This window comes from Mchenga conophoros, linkage group LG22 (genome assembly GCF_057382185.1).
Source record: "Mchenga conophoros isolate Kocher_MC1m ecotype Shallow Benthic linkage group LG22, M_conophoros_male_GT1.1, whole genome shotgun sequence".
Lineage (NCBI taxonomy): Eukaryota > Metazoa > Chordata > Actinopteri > Cichliformes > Cichlidae > Mchenga > Mchenga conophoros.
The window spans coordinates 34,609,685-34,636,959 of NC_140546.1; the positions used below are offsets into that span (position 1 = coordinate 34,609,685).

The window sequence follows — 27,275 nt, forward strand, 5'->3', positions numbered from 1 at the left end:
ATGTCCCTATTGCCAGTCTTGGCAGCCGGGGGTCAGTCCGCCAGGGCCTCCGCTCCTGGCCGCCACCCGGCACACAATGCACCCGACCCCTATGGCGCCTCCTGCGGGTGGTGGGCCTGCGGGAGGATGGGCCCATGTCTCCTCTTCGGGCTGTGCCCGGCCGGGCCCCATGGACTAAGGCCCGGCCACCAGACGCTCGCCCTCGGGCACCCTCCCCGGGCCTGGCTCCAGGGCGAGGCCCCGGTAACCCTATCCCGGGCAGGGTAAACTGTTCCCTCGGTGTCCTTTTCATAAGGGTCTTATGAATCGCTCTTTGTCTGGTCCCTCACCCAGGGCCAACATAGCCCCTGGGATCCCTGTGACACACAAACCCCTCCACCACGATAAGGTAGCGATTCAAGGAGGAGGCGCCAAGGCGCTCCATGACTGCAAACTGTCCATCGCTCGGGTCTTCCCGAGCAACGGACAGTTTCGCGGAGTCGAGGCGGCATGCGCGAACACCGGGGGCCCGACCATGGGAATATAATGCTCAACCCCGTGTTTCGTTACCGTGCTAGAGAAATTAGGGACAGACAGCGAAGGAAATTATAAAAGCAAACGCTGAAAAGCATCCCCGGAGATCACTACATTAGCCCGAATCAGGGGCTCGGCATCCCGAGTAAAACAGGGTAGCGAAGAAAACGAGAGAGCATCTATTAAACGTCTGTTGCAACATCGACAAGCAGTCCATGGGCACACAGAAAATCAGCACCTAAAATAGGTACAGAGCTAGCGGCAACAACAAAGTTCCACTGGAAATCCCGGCCATGAAAACAGTCACCAACCTTTCCCCAAACGTTGTGATGGGAGAGCCATTAGCTGCAATGAGCTGCGGCCCGCAATTCGCTGCTAGTCTGTCGGCAGCGGTCGGGGGAAGGAGGCTCTTCTGGGAGCCGGAGTCCACGACAAAACGTCTCCTGGAGCACGAGTCCTCTACAGGGAGTGCAGAATTATTAGGCAAATGAGTATTTTGTCCACATCATCCTCTTCATGCATGTTGTCTTGCTCCAAGCTGTATAGGCTCAAAAGCCTACTACCAATTAAGCATATTAGGTGATGTGCATCTCTGTAATGAGAAGGGGTGTGGTCTAATGACATCAACACCCTATATCAGGTGTGCATAATTATTAGGCAACTTCCTTTCCTTTGGCAAAATGGGGCAAAAGAAGGGCTTGACAGGCTCAGAAAAGTCAAAAATAGTGAGATATCTTGCAGAGGGATGCAGCAGTCTCAAAATTGCTAAGCTTCTGAAGCGTGATCATCGAACAATCAAGCGTTTCATTCAAAATAGTCAACAGGGTCGCAAGAAGCGTGTGGAAAAACCAAGGCGCAAAATAACTGCCCATGAACTGAGAAAAGTCAAGCGTGCAGCTGCCAAGATGCCACTTGCCACCAGTTTGGCCATATTTCAGAGCTGCAACATCACTGGAGTGCCCAAAAGCACAAGGTGTGCAATACTCAGAGACATGGCCAAGGTAAGAAAGGCTGAAAGACGACCACCACTGAACAAGACACACAAGCTGAAACGTCAAGACTGGGCCAAGAAATATCTCAAGACTGATTTTTCTAAGGTTTTATGGACTGATGAAATGAGAGTGAGTCTTGATGGGCCAGATGGATGGGCCCGTGGCTGGATTGGTAAAGGGCAGAGAGCTCCAGTCCGACTCAGACGCCAGCAAGGTGGAGGTGGAGTACTGGTTTGGGCTGGTATCATCAAAGATGAGCTTGTGGGGCCTTTTCGGGTTGAGGATGGAGTCAAGCTCAACTCCCAGTCCTACTGCCAGTTTCTGGAAGACACCTTCTTCAAGCAGTGGTACAGGAAGAAGTCTGCATCCTTCAAGAAAAAGATGATTTTCATGCAGGACAATGCTCCATCACACGCGTCCAAGTACTCCACAGCGTGGCTGGCAAGAAAGGGTATAAAAGAAGAAAAACTAATGACATGGCCACCTTGTTCACCTGATCTGAACCCCATTGAGAACCTGTGGTCCATCATCAAATGTGAGATTTACAAGGAGGGAAAACAGTACACCTCTCTGAACAGTGTCTGGGAGGCTGTGGTTGCTGCTGCACGCAATGTTGATGGTGAACAGATCAAAACACTGACAGAATCCATGGATGGCAGGCTTTTGAGTGTCCTTGCAAAGAAAGGTGGCTATATTGGTCGCTGATTTGTTTTTGTTTTGTTTTTGAATGTCAGAAATGTATATTTGTGAATGTGGAGATGTTATATTGGTGTCACTGGTAAAAATAAATAATTGAAATGGGTATATATTTGTTTTTTGTTAAGTTGCCTAATAATTATGCACAGTAATAGTCACCTGCACACACAGATATCCCCCTAAAATAGCTAAAACTAAAAACAAACTAAAAACTACTTCCAAAAACATTCAGCTTTGATATTAATGAGTTTTTTGGGTTCATTGAGAACATGGTTGTTGTTCAATAATAAAATTATTCCTCAAAAATACAACTTGCCTAATAATTCTGCACTCCCTGTATGAAGAGCAGCCTTTCTGTATTGCCAGCGGTCATGGCTGCTACAGCTCGCTGGCGGGTCCGTTTCCCTGGGCCGTAAAAGCGCAAGGCGGCAGGCAGCGACGCACTCTGGCGCCAAAACGCTGATGGTAGAAACTCTTTCTTCCATCCTTCTTTATTCCTCTCCAACATCAACTGAACACATCGCGCCAGCGTTGCCAAATCCTCAGTAAGGAAAATCGCTAGAAGTCGCTAAATGACGTCATCGTCTAATTTGCATACTTGGTCATGCTAATGTAATTGTAACCTGCGTTGTTGGAGAGAGAAATAACATCGTGGAAGAGACATACAGTGAGTAAAAAATGTCTTAAATGCATTTAGAATTTATTTAGAACTACAAATTAAATTTCTTTAAGCAATCATTATTTTTTTAATGTCACAATTCCAACCTTTGATATACAGTTCATGTTTAAGCTGGTATTGGTACATCACTTATGGTTATATCAGTATGCTCTCTTTTAAAAGATATGTCACTGAATCAACCTAAATGTTTTGGGCACCAGGTCTTATTGATCAGTGTGTAAGAAAATGTCAGTTAGGCATGGCTATGCAAACCCCTTTTTATGGCTCAAACCTGTGTGATGATACACAGATTTGTATAAACATTAATTTCATTGTTTGTGAACTCTCTGTTAAATGTTTAATGATTACCACACTCATCATTATCATATAAATGGTTTATTGATTTCATTGACTATAGGCTATAAAGAGAAAGTCAGGCATCATTTGTAATATGACAGTCAAGATGATGGGATCTGACTGGTGGGTATATGCATTCTCCAGAAACACATGGGTAGATGCTCTGTCTGCTTCACCAGATGAGCCCGCCATGGCTCTGGTTGAGGTGACCTTGGAACGTGCCTCACATCGCCCCTTTGCAACCCTTTTTTTATTGGCTCTCTGTACATATACAGAAGAAAACACATTTTAAATTGGTTAATATATTTTAGTTCTACATTCAGCAAACCGTGTATCATATTTTTGATATATCCTATGCTTAGTGTCCTTCCACATTAATTTGTTCTGAGTTTTTTTCTGGTTTTTTTTGTTTTGTTTTGTTTTGTTTTTTGTTTAGTGCTTGACTGCAATTATCCACCATCCTCCAACAACCCAGAAAGACAAAAAAGTTAACCTTACTTTTAAGCTGGGTGGATTAAAAATTTCTTTATGTCACTATCCCTCCGTGTTATGGTACAGGCATGTATGTCTGCTATTGGAACTGGGTCGCTTGTGTTTACTGATGATGTGACTGCTGATAGAAGTAGTGGGGATGAATTCTGAAGGCTATGCTACGATTCAGCCAAATGTTTTAAAGTAATCAGACAGCATCTCTCTCAGTGCAATTGAATAATGACCCAAAACAGTGAAAAGCAATTCAAGGGAAAAAAAAAGAGAGAGATTTTTGAGCGGACAAGACAATCATCTAATGTCTACCCCCTGCAGGCTTTTCAGTTACAGAAAACATAACTGAAGGCACAGAAACCCACAAACAAGCAGGAGCGTAAGACAGCTGCGGTAAAGACCTGCTAGAACATCTTAAGGGGGACGTACAGCATTTGGTGATATCCATGAGTTCTAGACGTGGTCAAAAATTTTTTCATCCTGTTAGGGTACCTGGGTTGTTGACCCAGTGTTTTGAGTTTTGCATTATTATTGCACTTTGATTTTGTCATTATTTAAAATTTCTAGTCTTTTGGTTTCTATGTTAGAGTTCTTAGTCTCCTGGTTTCTGTCTCTGTTTCATGGTTGCCCTGTCTCTCCTGTCAGCTGTGTCCCCTTCTCGTGTCTCTGTGTTATATTTCCTGTTTTACTTTGAAGGGCTTTGTCTCATGTCAGTGTTTCTAGTTTTGTTTTCCTTGTGTTGTTAGGTCTGATTTGTCCTACCTGTGTCCCCCTCTTGTCTCCCATTACCTGATGGCTCCCTGTATTTAAGCCGTGTGTTTTCCTTGGTCTGTGTAATGATCTTTATCATCTTGTACTATGTGTTCCGTCTGTCAGCCTGCCTACCTAGTTTATTTGTATTTTCAGTTTAGTTATTTTTTTTGGCATTCAGCAATAAAGCTGCATTCAGTTCACCTTTTTGCCTCTGTGAGTCTGCACTTTGGGTCCACCATTCTTGCCTGCCACGCGCAGTCATGACGCATCCAGATTTAATTCCTTACATTTAAAATTCTGTTTTTTTATGCCATTATTTTTTAGCCTTATTTTAATTCCCGAATAGTTACCTAAATACTTTTGTTAAACCCTTAACTAAAAAAATGTAAGTGCATCTTGATGTTTGATTTAAAGGTCAGTGGTGGTGAACAGAGGCAACATCACAAAAAAATTTCTTTGACCAAATACTTATGGACTTAATTGTACCTATGAACAGTTATTTATTTAGTGTTATCATATGTAAAGTTGTTTGGAACAATGTATGCTGACAAACATGTCCTGTGTGTTTGTGTCCCTATAGTGTGATCCTGGTGAGGCCACCAAGCTGCTGTATGACCTTCTGTACACAGAGCCTATCAAAATCGTGTTGATGCCAGGCTGCAGCTCTGTGTCCACACTGGTGGCCGAAGCTGCTCGCATGTGGAACCTCATAGTGGTAAAAGCCTTTACATTTTTAGAGCTTCAATATACAACTTCTAAACAGTAATTCAGTGATGTAATTACATTGTTTTAAGAAAAAAAAACAATGGCAGTAGTATTACTGAATAGTGCAAGTCACAATGAAACTGGAAAGAAGAACTGTGCATACAAAAATACTGATGCAAAAGAAAAGGAAACACAAAGGCTGCCCACAGCGTTTAGGTGATAAGTAATCTCTGGGTGCTGTTGTGTGAAAATACCACCAAGAACACTTAGCACTATAGGTGACAACAAAACACAAAAATATCACAGGAAGCAACTCTTTACACCAAGAATACAGAGCCAAAATATATACTTGAAGACAGTGAGCTAAAGAGATGTCACAGTGAGACAGTCAGATTAGGGCGTCAGCTGCAGAATACTCGGTTAAGGTTGTGATACGGATTCATCCAACCATTTATCTTTTCATGCGTAAAGATAAATAAAAATACTTAAGAAAAAATCCTGATTGAAGTTAAAGTAATTTATGCATCAAAGGGTGAAACAAATGATAAATAGTAAATGGACTTATAGGGCAATTTTCTGCTCTACCTGAGAACTGAAAGCACTTTATACAACATGCCACATTCATACCCATTCATACAAGCTCCTTTTTCTATGCTTTTTCTACATGAATGCTTTCTACCTAACATCCACACACATTCACGCATCGGAGAGCAAGTTGGAGGATATTTGCATGAAGACTGGAGCAGCCAGGGATCAAACAACGAAGCTACTCATTAGTAGATGACCTGTTGATGTTTTTGCATAGTTTTTTCGTTTTTCTTTTGTTCTGCTCTTTGACTGTCCTGTCCAACACTATAGAAACAGGAATTATTGTCTGAAGGCCAAGAAAAACGTAAAACAGGTGGATAGTTATTCAGTCAACTATCAAGTGGATATCTCTCTCTATATATATATATTATATATATACATGGCCAAGTTTGAAACCTGGATCCCCCGCAGCCGGTTACCGAGATTACGTGAAGTACCCTCAGAAGGTCTGCTAGATGATGTTAATGCAGCACTACGGACAATACCTACAACCACGATTACCGACACTAACAAGCTGATCTACAATACGGCAGCAGTGATCAGTGAGATGCTTGGGTACAAGTTGAACAGCCACAAGGGGCAGTACCCTCCATGGAGAAGGAGGCTAGAGGGCAAGATCAAAGTAACACGGAGGGAGGTTAGCCAACTAACGGAGTTGCAGAAAGGTGCGACAAATAAGGTGCCTAAGAAATACAACAAGCTGTCCATACCTGAGGCCTTGGAAACTGCCAAGCAAAGACTCACAGCCTTGGCCAGCCGCTTGAGGAGGTACACCAGAGAGATAGAAGGCAGGAGAATAAACCAGCTGTTCTCCACAGAACCAGCAAAGGTGTACTCTCAGTGGCAAGGGAACAATAAGAGAACAGCACCACCAAGGCTGGAGACCGAGCAATACTGGAAGAGCATATGGGAGAAGGACGCAACCCATAACGGCAATACTCAGTGGCTAGTGGATCTGAGGGCAGACCACAGCGACCTCCCTGAACAGGGTCCAGTAACCATCACAGTGGCAGATATCCAAGAAAGGGTCTCCAGTATGAAGAGTTGGACAGCACCAGGGCCCGACATGGTTCACGCCTACTGGCTGAAGAAGCTGACTGCACTCCACGAGCGTCTGGCAGCACAAATGAACCAGCTGCTAGTTAACGAGAGACACCCGGAATGGCTAACCGAAGGTCGGACGGTCCTGATCCCCAAGGACCCCAAGAAGGGACCGGTCCCCTCCAACTACCGACCAATAACCTGCCTCAGTACTACATGGAAGCTCCTGCCAGGCATCATATCGGCTAAGATGAACAGGCACATGGGTCAATACATGAGCAGGACACAGAAAGGAATTGGCAAGAATACCAGAGGCGCAAAACACCAGCTACTGGTAGACAGAACAGTCAGCCGAGACTGCAAGACCAGACTGACCAACCTGTGCACTGCCTGGATTGATTACAAGAAGGCCTATGACTCAATGCCCCACAGCTGGATACTGGAATGCCTAGAATTGTACAAGATCAATGGGACCCTAAGAGCCTTCATCAGGAACTCAATGGGGATGTGGCGCACAACAGAGGCCAACTCCAAGCCCATAGCACAAGTCACCATCAAGTGCGGGATCTACCAAGGAGATGCTCTGTCCCCACTGCTGTTCTGCATAGGCCTGAACCCCCTCAGTGAGAGCATTAACAAGACTGCTACGGATACCGACTACGGAACAGAGCAGTTGTCAGCCACCTCCTGTACATGGATGACATCAAGCTGTATGCCAAGAGTGAACGAGACATCGATTCACTGATCCACACTACCAGGCTATACAGCAATGACATTGGAATGTCGTTCGGACTGGAGAGGTGTAGTCGGATGGTAACAAAGAGAGGGAAGGTAGTCAGAACTGAGGGGATTAAACTACCAGAAGGCAACATTGCAGGCATAGAGGACAGTTACAAGTACCTGGGGATCCCGCAGGCGAATGGGAACCATGAAGAGGTCGCTAGAAAAGCTGCAACCACCAAGTACCTGCAGAGGGTCAGGCAAGTCCTGAGGAGTCAGCAGAATGGTAAGAACAAGATCCGGGCCATACACACGTACGCCCTGCCCATGATCAGGTACCCTGCTGGTAAGAACAAGATCCAGGCCATCAACACGTACGCCCTGCCCATGATCAGGTACCCTGCTGGGGTAATAGGCTGGCCAAATGAGGAGATAGAAGCCACTGATATAAAGACAAGAAAGCTCCTTACCATGCATGGAGGGTTTCACCCCAAGTCCAGCACCCTGAGGCTGTACGCTAAGCGGAAGGAAGGGGGCCGGGGACTGGTGAGTGTCAGCACCACAGTCCAGGATGAGACAACGAACATCCAAGAATACATTGGGAAGATGGCCCCAACTGACCGAGTGCTCAGTGAATACCTCAGGCAGCAGAAACCCAAGAAAGAGGAGGGAGACGAGGAACCATCATGGAAGGACAGGCCCCTGCACGGTATGTACCACCGGCAGATAGAGGAGGTGGCTGATATCCAGAAATCCTACCAGTGGCTGGACGAAGCTGGACTGAAAGACAGCACAGAGGCACTAATCATGGCAGCACAAGAACAAGCTCTGAGTACAAGATCCATAAAGGCTGGGGTCTATCACACCAGGCAAGACCCCAGGTGCAGGCTGTGTAAAGATGCCCCAGAGACAATCCAGCACATAACAGCAGGGTGCAAGATGCTAGCAGGCAAGGCATACATGGAACGCCACAACCAAGTGGCCGGCATAGTGTACAGGAACATCTGTGCCGAGTATAACCTGGAAGTCCCGAGGTCAAAATGGGAGATGCCCCCAAGGGTGGTGGAGAATGACTGAGCTAAGATCCTGTGGGACTTCCAGATACAGACGGACAAAATGGTGGTGGCTAACCAACCGGACATAGTGGTGGTAGTCAAACAGAAGAAGACGGCCGTAGTGATTGATGTAGCGGTTCCGAATTCAATTCAATTCAATTTTATTTATATAGCGCCAAATCACAACATAAGTCGCCTCAAGGCGCTTCATAGATACAGAGAAAAACCCAACAATCATATGACCCCCTATGAGCAAGCACTTTGGTAACAGTGGGAAGGAAAAACTCCCTTTTAACAGGAAGAAACCTCCGGCAGAACCAGGCTCAGGGAGGGGCGGCCATCTGCTGCGACCGGTTGGGATGAGAGAAGGAAGACAGGATAAAAGACATGCTGTGGAAGAGGGACAGAGATTAATAACAGATATGATTCAATGCAGAGAGGTCTGTTAATACATAGTGAGTGAGAAAGGTGACTGGAAAGGAAAAACTCAATGCATCATGGGAATCCCCCGGCAGCCTACGTCTATTGCAGCATAACTAAGGGAGGATTCAGGGTCACCTGATCTAGCCCTAACTATATGCTTTAGCAAAAAGGAAAGTTTTAAGCCTAATCTTGAAAGTAGAGATAGTGTCTGTCTCCTGAATCCAAACTGGAAGCTGGTTCCACAGAAGAGGGGCCTGAAAACTGAAGGCTCTGCCTCCCATTCTACTTTTAAATACTCTAGGAACAACAAGTAGGCCTGCAGAGCGAGAGCGAAGTGCTCTAATAGAGTGATATGGTACTACAAGGTCATTAAGATAAGATGGGGCCTGATTATTTAAGACCTTGTATGTGAGGAACAGGATTTTGAATTCAATTCTGGATTTAACAGGAAGCCAATGAAGGGAAGCCAAAACAGGAGAAATCTGCTCTCTCTTTCTAGTCCCTGTCAGGACTCTTGCTGCAGCATTTTGGATTAGCTGAAGGCTTTTCAGTGAGTTTTTTGGACATCCTGATAATAATGAATTACTTTACACACACACATATATATATATATATATATATATATATATATATATATATATATATATATATATATATATATATATATATAGGCCATGATGCCCTGTGTTGAAGTAATGGTGTTGGTTTCTGTTGGAAGAGAACATAAAAGTCTTATATAATTATGTGAACAGAGTAAATTAAATGTGTAATACAACAATACAAACAATACTGGGTAGTACAACATTCAACCAAAATAAGGGAATATCAACAAGTGCTAATTTTACTATTTACATAAGTCCCAACTAGACACTTTACACAAGATCCAACATGAGCAATTACACTCATTGGCTAATCGTCATCTGTATGCTTATACAGGGAGTGCAGAATTATTAGGCAAATGAGTATTTTGTCCACATCATCCTCTTCATGCATGTTGTCTTACTCCAAGCTGTATAGGCTCGAAAGCCTACTACCAATTAAGCATATTAGGTGATGTGCATCTCTGTAATGAGAAGGGGTGTGGTCTAATGACATCAACACCCTATATCAGGTGTGCATAATTATTAGGCAACTTCCTTTCCTTTGGCAAAATGGGTCAAAAGAAGGACTTGACAGGCTCAGAAAAGTCAAAAATAGTGAGATATCTTGCAGAGGGATGCAGCAGTCTCAAAATTGCAAAGCTTCTGAAGCGTGATCATCGAACAATCAAGCGTTTCATTCAAAATAGTCAACAGGGTCGCAAGAAGCGTGTGGAAAAACCAAGGCGCAAAATAACTGCCCATGAACTGAGAAAAGTCAAGCGTGCAGCTGCCAAGATGCCACTTGCCACCAGTTTGGCCATATTTCAGAGCTGCAACATCACTGGAGTGCCCAAAAGCACAAGGTGTGCAATACTCAGAGACATGGCCAAGGTAAGAAAGGCTGAAAGACGACCACCACTGAACAAGACACACAAGCTGAAACGTCAAGACTTGGCCAAGAAATATCTCAAGACTGATTTTTCTAAGGTTTTATGGACTGATGAAATGAGAGTGAGTCTTGATGGGCCAGATGGATGGGCCCGTGGCTGGATTGGTAAAGGGCAGAGAGCTCCAGTCCGACTCAGACGCCAGCAAGGTGGAGGTGGAGTACTGGTTTGGGCTGGTATCATCAATAGGGATGGGTATTGATAAGATTTTAACGATTCCGATTCCATTTTCGATTCTGTTTAACGATTCGATTCCTTATCGATTCTCTTATCGATTCTTTTTAAAAAAGGAGAACACTAAAGTCGATTAGCTTAGAACTGTGTTTTATATCTTCTCTTTGAACAAGATAGAAATTTAGGAGTAACATGGCCTTACAAACCCAACAGTGAGATCTTAAGAGATCCAGCCTACGGCTCTTCAATGGGGTGTCACAGGGTCCCCAGGAAAAAAATGTATATGTAAAATAATAAAATAAATATTCTCCTGTAGCAATAACAAAGTTTAACATAAATTATTCTGTAGCAATTACACAAGAATATCCAGTAATGTCCCTGCCTACAATTAAACACATTCACTTACCAAAGTGAAATCGGGGGCATCTGCTGTGGCAAATGGGTGCAAGCCTTTGACCACAAACTTAGACACTGCTGGGTGACATTCGTCTATCCTGGCCTGAAAGGAGACGCTACCGGTAGACTGCAGCGAGAACTGCCAGCATCTGAGCCAGCCAGACTCTGTCTCTCTCATCATGGTTATCTAAATGCAACGCACAGTAATAGCAGGTTTTGTAATAAGGTAAATCGCGCTAACATAATATGCAATGCTAATTGATTAGTTACCTGCAGTATTAACGGGAGAGGACGTGGAAACGCTACCGCTGCTGCTGGGTTGAGCTTCGCTAGTCCGGAGCGGATCAAAAACACGACATTCGTTGAAAGCAATCGCGTGTTTTTTGAGCAAATGCTTTTGCATATTCGTAGTGTTTCCTCCCTTTGATGAAATCTCTACTTTGCAAGTATTGCACGTTGCCCTGTTGTCATCCTTTCTCATAAAGTGTAACCAAACTTTTGAGCGTTTGTGCCGCTCAGGCACCGTGTTTCCTACTGGGTAAAAGACGCTACTCAACGTGATGACGTGTTTCGGGGCGACTGGAATCGATAAGGGAATCGTTTTTAAAAGTGGCAAACGATTCCAAGGAATTGAAACAGTGGGAACCGGTTCTCAACAAGAACCGGTTTTCGATACCCATCCCTAATCATCAAAGATGAGCTTGTGGGGCCTTTTCGGGTTGAGGATGGAGTCAAGCTCAACTCCCAGTCCTACTGCCAGTTTCTGGAAGACACCTTCAAGCAGTGGTACAGGAAGAAGTCTGCATCCTTCAAGAAAAACATGATTTTCTTTTTCTTTTGTTTATTTTATTTTCACTTACTGAATACGGGACAGACTTGACTGGGGGAAAGAAGGGGAGAAAGAAAGAGGGAAAGAGAAACAGCTGAGAAGAGGGACGAGGGAGAAGGGCAAAAGACAAAAACCAACAGAATGAGCAGAAAAAAAAAGAAAAAAAAAGCATATATCAATCACCTGGATCACCTGCTGAGAAAGAAAAAAGAAAACAAGCAGAAGAGAACAAGAGTAACAGAATAAACAACATCACAATGATATATGGAAATATGACAGTAAATACTAAATATTAAACATTATTGTGCAGCACATAAGATCAACAGAACACAGTCTGCTTTGAGGTAGGAGCCAAAAAGGGTGTAGTTTGTGGGTGTGATCACCCGTGTGTACACCTGTGAGCATGGACGCGCTTGTTTTTTGTTTTTTTTTAAAAGGTTCCTTCATGTAATAATCTGCTAGAGGGTGTGGGGGGGCCACAGCCCCGTCCTCCAGGGCATGAAGCAGGTATGGAGGAGATCAAAACTCCAGACATCTAGAGGCCCCCAGAACACAAGAGACCAAGGAAGACCAACAGAGGGGCAGCCGCGCCACTGTCCCAGAAAGAGCTGAGGAGAGTCCCAGATGAGGGCTCACTCAGCAGCCGCGGAGCAGAAGCCAGGGGGAGTTGCAGTGACGCGCCCGTGAGCTCCGCCGGCAGCCAGCTGTGCTTGAGTGACCGAGCCCCAGGCCGAGAGGGGGCACCCCACCTCCGAAGTGGCCCGAGCGAGCCCCAGGCTCCAGGCCCCGATAAGCGGCCGCCAAGGAGTGAGCCGGTGAGTACCTGGACGCCCATCCCCGGACACAAAGAACCACCAACGCACCAATGTCTGAGGGAGTCCGCCACTGGCAGGGGAAGTGGTGGTAGGGGGAGATAGGCCTCCAAACCTTGGAGGGCCTGAGATGTCCCCAGAGAGGTGGTGCCTGACACCCAACCTGACATATAGACACAGAAATACAGGCACACACATATACAAACATCCATTCCCACCCTCATGCTCTCATATGCACTTACTCCACACTCAACCAACGTGGAGACAGACATAAAGAGACGCTGTACACACGATCACACTCCCCAAGCGTACTCTACAAACCGGGTCTAGGTACCCTTGCCCCTGGAGGAGGGAACTGCACCCAGACCCAGGTGGTGTTACCCTTTTCCCTGCGGTGGGGGGAGGCAGACCGCCCCGACTCCACAGCAGCAGGGAGGCCCCACACTCCAGACCGCAATCGGACGGCCAACTCCTCCTCCTAGCCAGGGAAAGGGGGCCCAGAGACGGAGTGCCCCCAGAACCTCACGCCCATCCCGGACCCACCCAGGGGCAGCCAGGCTACCAGGTCAGTAACCCACGTCCGTCAGCACAGACCCTCCCCTAGCCCCGCTGCACGCAGCCGCGAGGAAACAGTCACCTGAGAGCCAACAGAGCCCCTAACCGGACATGACCGCTACCCCGGGTTGAGCCCCCCAAGGAAGATGCCTCCGGGGAACCCCCCGACGCCCTAAGCCTGTCCCTACCCCCACACCAATCACAACAGTGAAGGCGGGACCAAACTATGACCCCCCACCCCCACTAGGTGATGGAGCTGATCAAAGGAGCCCAGAGCAATTGATCTGATGTGGTGGCAGAGGCTGTATCAAGACTAATGTAATCTAATAGATCATTTCTATATTGGTTAGAATTAAGATTATTTTTATTTTTCCAGTTCATGAGGACTGTTTTCTTGGCTATGCATAGGGCAGTGAAAACCATATGGGCTATATTCTTTTCTGAAGTGACATTATCTAAGCTGCCCAACAAACACACTAAGGGGGAAGTTGGAATGTTACATTTCAGACACTTCGATAAGTCTTCACATATCTTGCGCCAAAACTTCTGAACTGGTGGACAGAACCAAAGAGCGTGGATATAATTGTCCGGTGAATTGGTTTGGCAGTGTGAGCAGTTGTTGGTAGACGTAAAGCCCATCTTGAACATCCGATGACCTGTATAGTGCACTCTATGTAATATTTTGTATTGAATTAATTGAAGACTGGGATTTCTAATTAGATGAAAGGTTTTTAAGCAAATCTGAGACCAGAAGTTTAGGTCTAAGTTAACTGATAAATCCGCTTCCCATTTTGCAATAGGAAGTGATATTGATTCATCTGTTTTAGAAAGCATTCTGTATATTTTGGATAGTAATTTGGGGGGTTTAAGAGTAAGAAATTGAACCACACTTGGTGGTGTTTGTAGTTCAACTTGACCCGGTTTAAATTTCTTTTTTACTATGGATTTAATTTGTTGATATTCTAAAAATCTTTTCTTGTTGATCCCATATTGTGTAACTAGTCCGTCAAATGAAATAAATTCTGTTCCTTCTAGTATATGTTCTAAATATTTGATTCCTTTACCACTCCAATCTGAAAAGTTTATTATATTATTGTTTTGTAATATGTCAGGGTTGCTCCAGATAGGTGTACGTTTGCATGGGATTAATGAAAACTCCGTCAATTTTAGAAACTCCTACCATGCTGTCAGAGAAGAGCTGATGTTGACGCTTTTAAAGCATTCATGTCGTTGGATGTTTGAGCTGATAAATGGTAGGTCTCAGATCTCTAGATTATTGCAGAGTGCTTGTTCTACATCTAGCCAAGGTTCATCTAAGAGGGTATGTTTTAGCCATCCTGAGATAAACTGAAGCCTGTTGGCTAAGAAGTAGTGCTGAAAGTTAGGCAGTTCTAGTCCTCCTTTATCCTTGGTCTTTTGTAGTGTTTTTAAGCTTATACGTGGGGGTTTATTTTTCCAAAGGAATTTGGACATACATGAATCTAGAGATCTGAACCAATCTTGTGGCGGTTTAGTTGGGATCATTGAGAATAAATAATTTATTTTTGGTAAGACCATCATTTTTATAGCGGCAACCCTTCCCATGAGTGATATGGGTAGACATTTCCATCTAGCCAGATCATCTTCTACCTTCTTTAAAATTGGGATATGGTTTAATTTAGTTAGATCTGCAAGCTTGGGAGAAACATTAATACCTAAATATTTTATATTTCCTGATTGCAGTGGTGTAGAAGAGGAATTATGGAGGGAGCAATTAATCGGTAGGACTGTAGATTTTGACCAGTTAATTGAGTAAACTGATATTCTTGCAAAAGAGTTTATCAATTCAATCACCCCAGAGATATTGGTTTGTGAATTTTGGAGAAAGAGTAACACATCATCCGCATAAAGGCTGATTTTATGTTCCACGTTCTTGCATTTTATGCCCTTAATTACTGAATTCTGTCTAATTGCTGCTGCTAGTGGTTCGATAAAAATTGCAAACAGTGAAGGGGAGAGTGGGCATCCCTGCCTGCTGCCCCTCAGCAGACAGAAGCTGGAGGATGTTTGGTCATTTGTTCTAACACAAGCTGTTGGGGAATTATATAATATTTTTAACCAGTTTATGAAAGAGGATCCAAAACCAAATTTGTGTAAAGTTGCAAATAGAAATTTCCAGTTAACTCTGTCAAATGCTTTTTCTGCATCTAAAGAGAATATTGTAGTTTCTAGGTTTTTACTGTATGAGTAGTCTATCAAATTAAGTAGTCTACGTGTATTTGTTGATGAGTGCCTACCTTTTATGAAACCAGTTTGGTCAGGATGAATTAAGAGGGGGGTTATTTTCTCCAGTCTCTTTGAGAGAGCTTTGCAGATTATTTTAAGGTCTACATTTATAAGGGATATTGGATGATAGCTTGAGGGATATACAGGGTCTTTGCCTGGTTTTAGCAGGAGATTAATGTTTGCAGAATTCATATTTGATGGAAGTCTGCCCTTTTCTTTAATTTCCAACAACGTTCTGTAGAAAACTGGTGCTAGAATCGACCAGAATTCTTTGTAGAATTCTGCAGGAAAGCCGTCTGGACCTGGAGCCTTATTATTGGGCATACTTATCAGGGCTTCCTGGAGTTCACCTGGTGTCAGTGGTGAATCCAGTGCCATTGCTTGAGTGTCCAATAATTTTGGAAGAGTTATGTTGTCCAAAAACTGATCAATTTCTTTTTTAGATGGGTTTATTTGTGGTGAATACAACGTTTTATAGAAATCCCTGAAAATGTTGTTTATTTGTATCGGATCATATATTGTGTTCCCAGATGAATCTTGAACAGCACCTGTAGTTGTTTTTTCTTTATTTATTTTTAGCTGGTTTGCTAGAAATTGACCAGATTTATTACCATGTTCATAATTTTGTAGGCGTAGTCTTTGTACTAAGAATTTTGTTTTCTTATCAATTATCTCATTTAATTCTAGTTTTGTTTTGCGTATTTTGTTCAATGTTTCCTGATCTTGGTGGGACGCGTAGGCTTCTTCTAGTGATTTGATGTTTTTTTCTAATTCCTGAATATTTTTGTTTTCTTTTTTCTTTTTATGTGATGAGAAAGAAATTATTTTACCTCTCATCACAGCTTTCCCTGCTTCCCATAGAACAGAAGCTGATGTTTCGGGAGTGTCATTATAGTCCAAATATGAAGTCCACTCTTTTTTAAAATATTTAATAAAGTCTTCATCTTTAAGTAGTGATATATTAAATCTCCAGTTTTTTCTTGGCGTAGTATTATTCTTGTGCATTAGTGTTAAAGATACAGGACCATGATCGCTGACAGCTATAGGGTGAATCTCAGTGTCTGAAATGTCGTTCAGCAGTGAGCTGCTGACCAAAAAATTATCCAGACGAGAGTAGGAATGATGGACATGTGAGAAAAAAGTATATTCCTTACTGGTGGGGTGAAGGGAGCGCCATGCATCGCAAAGACCAAAGTCGCTCATATACTGTTTGATTATATTTGTGGACTGCCAATTACGCTGAGTTCCCGCTGTATTGAGCCTATCCATGTCTTCATTTAGTCCAAGGTTGAGGTCGCCTCCAAGAACAAGTGTGCCATCTAAGTGTTCAGAGAGTGCACTGAAAAAACCGTGAAAGAATGAGGGATCATCAACATTTGGACCATATACACTTGCAATACATAGCTTTTTATCAAGTATAGATAGTTTAATGATTAAGAATCTGCCCTCTGGATCTATAACTGTATCGAGTACTGTGAAATTAATATTTTTATGTATTAAAATTGCTACTCCCCTTTGTCTAGAATTATAACAAGCTGAGAACACATTAGGAAACTCAGGTGTTTTAAGTTCATTCGAACCTCTAAGAGGTCTGTGGGTCTCTTGTAAAAGGACAACATCTGCCTGTAGTTTTTTGAGTTGGTTAAATATTTTTAACCTCTTTACTCTGGAGCCAGCTCCATTTATATTCCATGTAATGAACCTCACGTGTACCCATGGATGTTTGTGTATAACTAGGGATGTATGCTGTGTGCGTCGCTTAGACAGGTGGAGAGAATACGTCACTTGTTCATAAATAAAGAGAAGGAGAGAGAGAAAAAATGTGTGCCGAGATGCTCCCTGAGTCTGACTTTGTGTATGCATAGTTACTAATATGAGTAGGCTTGGCTTAAGTGTGTGTATCCTAAACGACTGTGTGCGCTGTCTGACTGAAGTAAATGTGCTGCCGTTGAGCGCATGGTGCGAATGTGTCGAAATAAAGGATGTTTGCGGATGAGTGTCGAAGCAGGTGATCGAGGCAGTGAAAGGAATAAAGAAAGAAACCAAGGACAGGGGTGAGCAGCATAAATCCAAGAGGGGGAAAAGAGAGGAAAAAAAACGAGAAGAAAAAAACAAAAAACAAACAAAACGTAAACATTCCAATTAAATCACTGACGGAGAGTGACGGTGTTAATTCTGCTATGAAATCACACTTTAAGATGCGATTTGATACTGGTAAGTTAAACAGATGTTAATGCAAGTTAGTGTGTGTGGATAGGGAAAGGGTGTAGCTGATTCTTATCTGGTGTGAGGTTAATACAGCCACGGAGTGATGTTGGGGTCGCGGTGGAGCTGTCCGTCCACGTACAGCCGGTCCACAGCGATGACAGCGCGGGAGCCCTTCTGGATAAAGCCGCGTCGGATTGGGAAGAGGACCCTGCATCGTTCCAAGATCTCTTTGGGGAACTGGTCGTTCACGCTGAAGTCCGTTCCTTTTAATTCCCTGCCGCGGCTTTTCACATGTTGCTTTTGTTTGAAGTGGCCGAATTTGGCCACGATAGGACGTGGTCTCCCGGCCGTAGCCCGAATGGGGCCGAGGCGATGTACCCAATCGAAGACGATGTTCTTCACAGTGTCCTCCGGCAGCTTCAGGTGGGTTTTGATGAAGCTTTTTACCGTGGTCTCCGCGTCCTCTCCAGCGGCTTCTGGAATACCAGAAAATACCAGATTATCACGCATGCTACGAGCTTGTAGATCGATAACTGTTTCTTTTATTTTTTTATTTTCTCTATTGAGCTGGGTAACATTATCTGTGAGACATTTCACCGACTCCCTTAGCGTGGCATTTTCAGCAGCAAGCGTTTCCACCTGCTGCTGGCTCCAGGGATTCTCGCAAGCATTTAAATTCTCTAAACTCTCCTCGTTGTTCTCCAGGGTGTTGGAGATTATTTAGACAAATAGTGTTAGTTATAAGACAATTGATAAGTGTATTTGGTAATACTGAAGCTTAAATGAATTTGTTCAAATCTAAACTACCATTTGCTTTAATTTTCCGCCAAAATCTCCGGCGTCTGACGTCAGTTACAACATGAGTCGCTTACCTTGTCCGTCACTTCCGAGAGATACATGATTTTCATGCAGGACAATGCTCCATCACACGCGTCCAAGTACTCCACAGCGTGGCTGGCAAGAAAGGGTATAAAAGAAGAAAAACTAATGACATGGCCACCTTGTTCACCTGATCTGAACCCCATTGAGAACCTGTGGACCATCATCAAATATGAGATTTACAAGGAGGGAAAACAGTACACCTCTCTGAACAGTGTCTGGGAGGCTGTGGTTGCTGCTGCACGCAATGTTGAAGGTGAACAGATCAAAACACTGACAGAATCCATGGATGGCAGGCTTTTGAGTGTCCTTGCAAAGAAAGGTGGCTATATTGGTCGCTGATTTGTTTTTGTTTTGTTTTTGAATGTCAGAAATATATATTTGTGAATGTGGAGATGTTATATTGGTGTCACTGGTAAAAATAAATAATTGAAATGGGTATATATTTGTTTTTTGTTAAGTTGCCTAATAATTATGCACAGTTATAGTCACCTGCACACACAGATATCCCCCTAAAATAGCTAAAACTAAAAACAAACTAAAAACTACTTCCAAAAACATTCAGCTTTGATATTAATGAGTTTTTTGGGTTCATTGAGAACATGGTTGTTGTTCAATAATAAAATTATTCCTCAAAAATACAACTTGCCTAATAATTCTGCACTCCCTGTATATTTACTCAGCAGAGTGGCTCTGTTTGTCAGCACAGCTGACTGACTGGCCTTTTGTACAGCCGCCCCCAACTTTGCGGAGCAAAGGTGCACTTCACTTAGGAAGGTCAGCCAGTAGACTCTGGTGGAAGAGCTGGAAGTCTGATGAGTTGAGCCACTGATCGTATATATGCCTTGTTTCCCACCTGTATCTGAGCAGTCCAAACCCTGCCATCTGCTCCAGGGATGACTTGGATGACCTTCCCAACGAGCCACAGGGCACGAGGGAGCTGCTGGTCCACAATGAGAACGATAGTGCCAACAGTCAACTGATCTCTTTCGTGTTGCCAGTTGTGCCACGTCTGGAGTGAAGGTAGATAATTCCAAATGTAGTGGATCCAGAATTGATCTGCCAAGGCTTGGCACTGCCTCCACCTACGACGGCTCAAGATTTCTGTTTCTGGGTAGACAACCTGTGGCATGGAGATATGAAGGGTGAGTTCCCTCTTGAGAACAGCAGCAAGCTGGGCTCCCACATGAGCAGCACAGAGCTCCAACCTAGGAATGGACTGTTGACGGACGGGAGCAACTCGATATCGGACGGCTAGGAAGGCTACCTGGATTCCCCCTATTTGATCTTCTGTCTGAGGGGATACCACAGCTCCATATGCCTTCTCAGATGCATCGGAAAAGATGTGGATGCTTTGCTTGCAAAGGGATAGGTCTGTCTCCGGCTGCACGTGACAATGTGACAGGGAGACATCAGGGAGCTGAATCAATTCACTTTCCCATGCATGCCACAGCTGCAACAGGTCAACTGGCAGATTCGGATCATCCCAGTCTCTCCTTTTTCTCCAGAGGTGCTGGACCGGGATTTTGGCCCGAGTGGTGTAAGGAATGATGGGCCAAGCGGATCATACTGCTTGGCCAGAACCCAATAGATGATTGTGGGCTCCACCAACTGCTCGGTGTGCCGTATCTGATATCTTAGCTTGTCAGACTGGCAATGCCATTTCAGGCCCAGAGTCTGCTCTGGTACATCAGTTCCATTGGGGGAAAACCACAGTTCACTGTTTTCCGAGACTGATCCAGGTGGCATATGACTGATGAGTTCTGGGTAGTTGGAAGCCCACTGTCGTAATTCAAAGCCACCAGTGAGTAGCAACTGCTGGATTTTGTTGACCAGTTGCTGGGCTTCGGGAAATGATGCAAAGCTCTGGAGGAGATTGTCAGAGCTAGTGGATCGCGATGCATTAACCTCATGGGTCTGGCACCCTTCCCACGATCCACACGTGGCTCTCAAGGTTGCTGAGGATGATGGAAATACACATCATGATCTTGAATGATTGTGTGGCAGTTTGGACAGCAGTCTGGTGACGTGTGACCCACATTTCAGTTCTGCTCTCCCCTCTTTCCCAAGATTTCCAACATTCCCACGAGAGCCCTTACTTTCAGGGCAAAAAGACGGAGTGCTCGACTGTCACCACTCCGTACAGGAGACTCAGACAACACGTCAGTGATCTGCTGCAGGGCAAGTTTGAGGTTGACCATACAGCTCTATCAGAGACGACATGGTCTGTCTGTATGTGTAGCAGCTATTGCTGTAGGAATCTGCAATCAGGAGGACGTCTTCCAACTTGAGGTGATCGACTAGGATCTGGTACTTGAAACGTTCAGTCGCATCATGACGCAGGATATAGTCAAGGGCCATTCGCAAACAAGCGAACTGGCTGGGGTCATCAGACGTGAAGTATGAAAAGTGTGGTGTTGATCCCCGGAACACGGTCTCTGTACTCAGTAGAGGTTCGTGCTGACCATATTTCCTCCAGTCTTTGGAATCAATTGGCGGCCAATGAGGTGGGTCCCCAGTCATCTCCTGGAAGCTTTCTGGTTGTTGGCGCTGAAAGGTGTATGGCTCTGCATATTCAGGGGTGACCTGTCTCTTCAAGCATGCTCCAGGGCCATACTCGTCCTTCACGTTAATTTTCCTGACCTGTTCAGTCACAGGAAGTTGGCTGTACTGATAAGGTGACGTACATCTGAAAGGAACTGAGGCTGCTGCACTAGCAGGAATCTCTGACATGGAGGTGGTAGGAGGGGGAATGGCTCATCACTCTGAGGATCAAGTGGAAGTGGTGCCTCTGGCCAAGGTAAATTCTGTATGTCATCCTCTGGTATGTGAAAGGAACGTACAGTGTGTAGGTAGGGCCTGGAGGCATGGTCAGGATGAGGAGACTGGTCCTGGGTACTTGAGCCTAGTGCTGAAGGTTGGGGAGCTGAAGACGACTGAGTGGCTGAGGACTGGAGAGAGAGAGATCACCAAGCAAAGTCTGAACCTCTCGTCTGAGCTGATTATTATCTTCCTGCTGATAATACCACGTCTGAGGTGGGCCTTCTGATACTGCCCTTGTGTGGGCGTGGTGTTTTTCTCCGCTTCCTCCTCTCTTGCTCCACCCCTCTGTCTCTCTCTTGCTCTTCTCTCTCCCCAGGACACAGTACCTGCTCATTGGCCTCATTTACAACCTGGGCCCAGTCAGCAATCACCTCTCTGAGGTTATATAAGCTGGGGATGGGCTGGATGTGGGAGGGTGGTTTTCTCTGGTGTCTCCGCTTTGAGTGCTAGGTGTGAGTTCTGGTGGTTTTCCTCTGTGCTGGTCAGTGTGTGATACTGGTCTAGGTGTGGAAAAGGCCTGCTGTGTGTGACCAGCCCCACTGTGCATGGCTCTTTGTGAGTAGCTCTTAACTGAGCAGTGGTTTTCCTTAAGTGACGGCGGCCTCCATTATTTGGTTTGGCCTGCCTGGTTACTTCTAGTAGCAGCGTTGCTGTCTTTTTCTGTTGAAGCCTTATAGTTGTTTTCTTTCTTGAAGTGGTCACCATCTCTTTGGGTTGACCTTGCTGTCTCTTTCTGTTGTTACTGTCTATATGATTATTGGGTTAATTATAATAAAGATTTATTTTGTGTTAAACACCTCTGCCTAGCGTCCTTTTCATTTCAACCTGGATCCAACTGTTACTGTCCCCCACCCTCTTCACCTAGCTTTCATGTGGGGACGTAACAAAGTGGGGGCTCGTCCGGGATAGGAATGAAAGGAATTGAGTTGAGTACGAGTTTGAACAGGTGTTTGTGTGTTGTGTGAGTGTCATTTGACTAGCTGCTGCTCTCCCCGGCTAGCACAGGGGAGTGTCTAGCTGAGCGTTTGCTCTTCCTTCGGACACTCGTTTTTTGTTTTGCCTTTGTTATTTTCGGAGCAAACCCGGGTGGGGATTAATTCTCTGTTGGGGTAGGCTTTTCGGTGCATTTGGCACTTGATGATTTGCCTTTAAAGTGGACTCGAGCCTGGCACACTCCAGAAGCTAGGTCAGGCTAAATTCTGAGTAGGTAGGACTGGGGGGAGTGTGGGTAGAATTTTAGTTAATGGTTAACTTGACACAACACATTTTATTTCATCTGTTTTTGGTTGTGTAGTGAAGGTGTTGTGTGGCCCTTTAGTGGTTCGTCTGTGTTTTGCGTTTCATGGACATGTTTGATATTGCTGGGTTTAAGGCAAAGCCGTCGCTTGCCCTGCTGGATGTTTGTAGGAAGAGAGATCTGCATGAGGTGGCAACATGTTACGGGATCAGTGTCTCCGCTGGTCTACGCAAAGCGAAGCTGAAGGCCGCTCTGGTGTCTGGGTTGTTGGAGAAGAGGGTGGTTGTAATGCAAGAACCCCCGAGCACACCCGGTCCGACTGGACCAAGTGCAGCACCTCATGTTCCAAGCCAGGTCGTAGAACCGTCAGTGTCTACACCTGTGGGCCAGGGGCTACCCGAGGGCGGGCCAATGACGCTGCCCCGTTTTGAGCCGCTCTCCACCCAGTCAACAGAGGGTTCTAAGCAGGATGCTAGGCTCAAAGTCTGTCTGGCTCGTCTCCAGCTGGAAAAGGAGGAGCGTGAGAGAGAGTTCCAGCTGAAAAGGGAGTTAGAGCTTAGGCGTTTGGACACGGAACTGGCTAGGGCTAGGGAGGTTGAGCTGAAGAAGGTGGAGGTGGAAACTAAGGTCAAGCTGCGACAGCTGGAACTCCAGCAGGCCTCCTCCCCTCCTGTGGCGGCTTTGCTGTCACAGACAGAGGTACAGTTTGATGTGGGAAGGAATAGTCGTCTGGTCCCTGTATTTTGTGACACTGAGGTGGAGACTTCTTTTGAATCATTTGAGCGGATAGCGACAGCCTTGCGTTGGCCGCGGGATGCATGGGCCATCCTGCTGCAGTGCAAGTTGGTGGGCAAGGCACAGGAAGTTTGTTCCTCGTTGTCCGCTGAGTGCAGTTTGGATTACGACAAACTGAAAAGTGCTATCCTGTTAGCCTACGAACTAGTCCCTGAGGCTTATAGGCAGCGATTTTGGGGGTTGAAAAGGGTGCAGGGTCAATCCTTCCTGGATTTTGCAAGGGAAAAGAGTGTCCTCTTTGACCGGTGGTGTGTGTCCAGCAAAGCTACTGACCTGGCGTCGATGCGTGAATTAATGCTGGTGGAGGAATTTAAGAACTGCATCTCCGAGAGGATTGCAGTATACCTCAGTGAACAGAAGGTTTCCTCATTACAGCAGGCTGTAACACTGGCTGATGAGTTTGCCCTCATCCATAAAACCAGTGTCATTAAGCATGGCCGACGCGACGCCTCAGTGAAGGTTAGTGATATGCCAGCTGCACAATACCCAAAGAGTGAGGTACTTGTGTCCCATCCCAAGGCAAAACGAAAGTGTTTTTTCTGTTTCAAGTCTAGCCATTTAGTAGTAAATTGTAAGACCTACAAACAGAAACAGTCAGTCTTGAGGGCTAGGAGTGTGCCGCTAACAATGCTAATGCAGGCATGGTTTCAAGATCCAGAATAAAGCTCTGTTTCTTTTGCCACAAACCTGGCCACCTGATTGCTCACTGTTCAAAAGCCAACTCAAAGCAAAATCGATCTGCTTTCAAAAGAGTGAACTGTGGTTCACAAACGGACAAAGTTGCCAATCCTAGGCGACAACTGGAGCATAATTGCTCGGTGGTGTCATTTGGTCACTGTCAGAGATCGACTAATTGTAATCCGCCACCTGTTGACCGTCTTTCGGGTCCAGATGACCTACAGTGTGACACATTGTGTACGACACAAACATTCAAACCTGCACCTCTGGCTAACCAGCATACCTGTCACCATGACCTAGCGAAGAAGCGTCTGAAAAGTGTTTCGGAAAGGCCTTCTAGCTATTCGCTGGGTTCTCCATATGTGATGGCTCAAAAAACACCTGGCTGTCACTTTGGACACTATTTTGAGGGACTTGAGCCAACCCCATTCAGTGTTTTCGACCCATCAAAAAGGTCTTGGCAGTTTTGGCAGGCTATGCCTAACCAACTAGGCCCAGTCAGCAATCGCCTCTCTGAGGTTATATAAGCTGAGGATGGGCTGGATGTGGGAGGGTGGCTTTCTCTGGTGTCTCCGCTTTGAGTGCTAGGTGTGTGATTGTCCTGCCTACGGTGTGGAGTGGTAGGAGCAGTGGGAGAGGCTTCTGGTGGTTTTCCTCTGTGCTGGTCAGTGTGTGATACTGGTCTAGGTGTGGAAAAGGCCTGCTGTGTGTGACCAGCCCCACTGTGCATGGCTCTTTGTGAGTAGCTCTTAACTGAGCAGTGGTTTTCCTTAAGTGACGGCGGCCTCCATTATTTGGTTTGGCCTGCCTGGTTACTTCTAGTAGCAGCGTTGCTGTCTTTTTCTGTTGAACCTTATAGTTGTTTTCTTTCTTGAAGTGGTCACCATCTCTTTGGCTGATTTATCATTAAAGCAGTGTTGCTGTCTCTTTCTGTTGTTATTGTTTATATGATTATTGGGTTAATTGATTATAATAAAGATTTATTTTGTGTTAAACACCTCTGCCTAGCGTCCTTTTCATTTCAACCCGGATCAAACTGTTACTGTCCCCCACCCTCTTCACCTAGCTTTCATGTGGGGACGTAACAGTCATCCTCTGGTATGTGAAAGGAACGTACAGTGTGTAGGTAGGGCCTGGAGGCATGGTCAGGATGAGGAGACTGGTCCTGGGTACTTGAGCCTAGTGCTGAAGGTTGGGGAGCTGAAGACGACTGAGGGGCTGAGGACTGGAGAGAGAGAGAGATCACCAAGCAAAGTCTGAACCTCTCGTCTGAGCTGATTATTATCTTCCTGCTGATAATACCACGTGCCATGCTGGGGAGTCTGGTCAGCTGGAGGGGCTGAGGTGTCAGGATGTGCCCATGGTCAACTGGGGAATAGTTGTGCGACACATGTGTCTGTGGTAGTGATCTCCTCGGCAACTGCACCAAGAAGTCATGAGGCTGCTCTGGAGCAGTAAGTTACCATACTGATATTCCTCAGTAAAAAGTGACCCACCTTCATAGTAGCAAGTCATTTTAATTCTTAAGTTACCGGGATAAGATTAAATTCTTCTTCTAAGTACAAGCCCCAGAAAGGGTAACAAGAGACAATTGAACCAAATCTAGACAAGTTATGGGGCCCAGAAGTAAAATTACTGGACAATATAGGTAATTGTCCACCAAAATAAAATACAACTAAAACTGAACTTGACAGAGGGGACTGGCACTTAAGGATGAGATAAAGGGAAACATTGTGGGGACTAAGTGAATGTCATAAACACAGACTAGAACTAAAGTACAACAGGAACTAAAGACTCAAAATGTGAAGGACTGAATGATCAAAACCTAACAAAACTGAGGGCAAATAAACCATTAAGCAAATAAACAATAACACTAAACTCCAAAGTACAAGAAAAACACAAAAAATAAAAACTCCATAACATCTAAACTAGGAAATACTCATGGAAACTAACAGGAATCAAAATGTAGCCTAACAACAACAGAGAGATAAATTGGAATTCTAACCCTAAACTGAATACATTTTTTTAAATGTAATTTAATTTAATTTAATTATGAAATCCAAACAAAACCTGCAGGCCATAACACAAGGTGTGAATTATGGTGTCAAGTATGGCAGGTGGTGACTAAACACACTGGCACACACAGACTCAGGGTTTTTCAGTGAAGCCTTAAGACATTAAAGTAGGATTCCATGTGTGTACACTTATGTAGGTCTGCAAGTTTTTAGACATTTTTTTTACTTTGCCTCTCTTAGCTTTGATTCTAGAAGTTTAACATTAAGTATTCATGTAACAGGTTAGAATCTCTGAAAATGGGGGACTATGTCTGTCATAGTCCCCCATTTTCAGAGATTCAAAGGTAACTGCAAAAACTAGCATGATTCTAAGTATAAGGACTTTTGTTTTTATAAATAGAAGAGCATTTTATTTGAGTCATTGCCAATGTGAAGTCCAGAACACAGGGATATCACCCTATGCTGGCTCTGCCAGGCCTTTACAGCACCAGCATTCAGTCGCTGTCTTCAGTTTTTTTTGGAGTTGCAGAAAAACATGTCCTCTTAGGTTGAGAGACAGTCACTAACAGTCATAACCATTTATGAAAACAAAGAGGCAACTATTTCTTTAATAGAACATTAGCAAGAATGTTACTTTTCAAAGTAAATCTAATTAAATTCAACAAATGATTTCAACACTCAAAGCCAAAATGCTTGTTTAAAGTTTGTAATTTTAGATGTGTTATACTAAAAATGCCAGGAAACAATCTAATATAGAAATGGTCAACATTTCCACTGCAAGGAAAAGTCATGTACAATAACCATTCCCCAAACTAAACAAAAACAACCTCAATCAGTCCAAAAGTTCAACCAGTCCGTAGGCCCAATTGCAATCCCTGCGATGGCCACATAACAGCCAACCACAGTCCAGGCGGTGGCGACAAAGCTATTCTGGTGACCGAACCGATGGACGGCAACAGTGGCAGAACAGTTCAGGCAGCCAACCACGGGTCTGGTGGAGGCAACATGGCAGCTCTGGTGGGCGGCCAGGGGTCTGATGACAGCCTCGAAGTAGCTCTGATGGCTGACCACGGATCCAGTGGCATCGAAACTGTTCA

General features: G+C 44.8%; 1 protein-coding gene across 2 annotated transcripts in view; it reads left to right on the top strand.

Moving 5' to 3' along the window:
• gabbr1b (gamma-aminobutyric acid (GABA) B receptor, 1b) overlaps positions 1-27,275 on the top strand; it is a 121,112-nt gene that overhangs the window by 18,079 nt on the left and 75,758 nt on the right. For both annotated transcript variants that reach the window (XM_085261961.1, XM_085261962.1), the window contains exon 2: positions 5,033-5,167. In XM_085261961.1, coding sequence (XP_085118087.1) covers positions 5,033-5,167 — 135 coding nt within the window. The remainder of the gene's footprint in view (positions 1-5,032; positions 5,168-27,275) is intronic.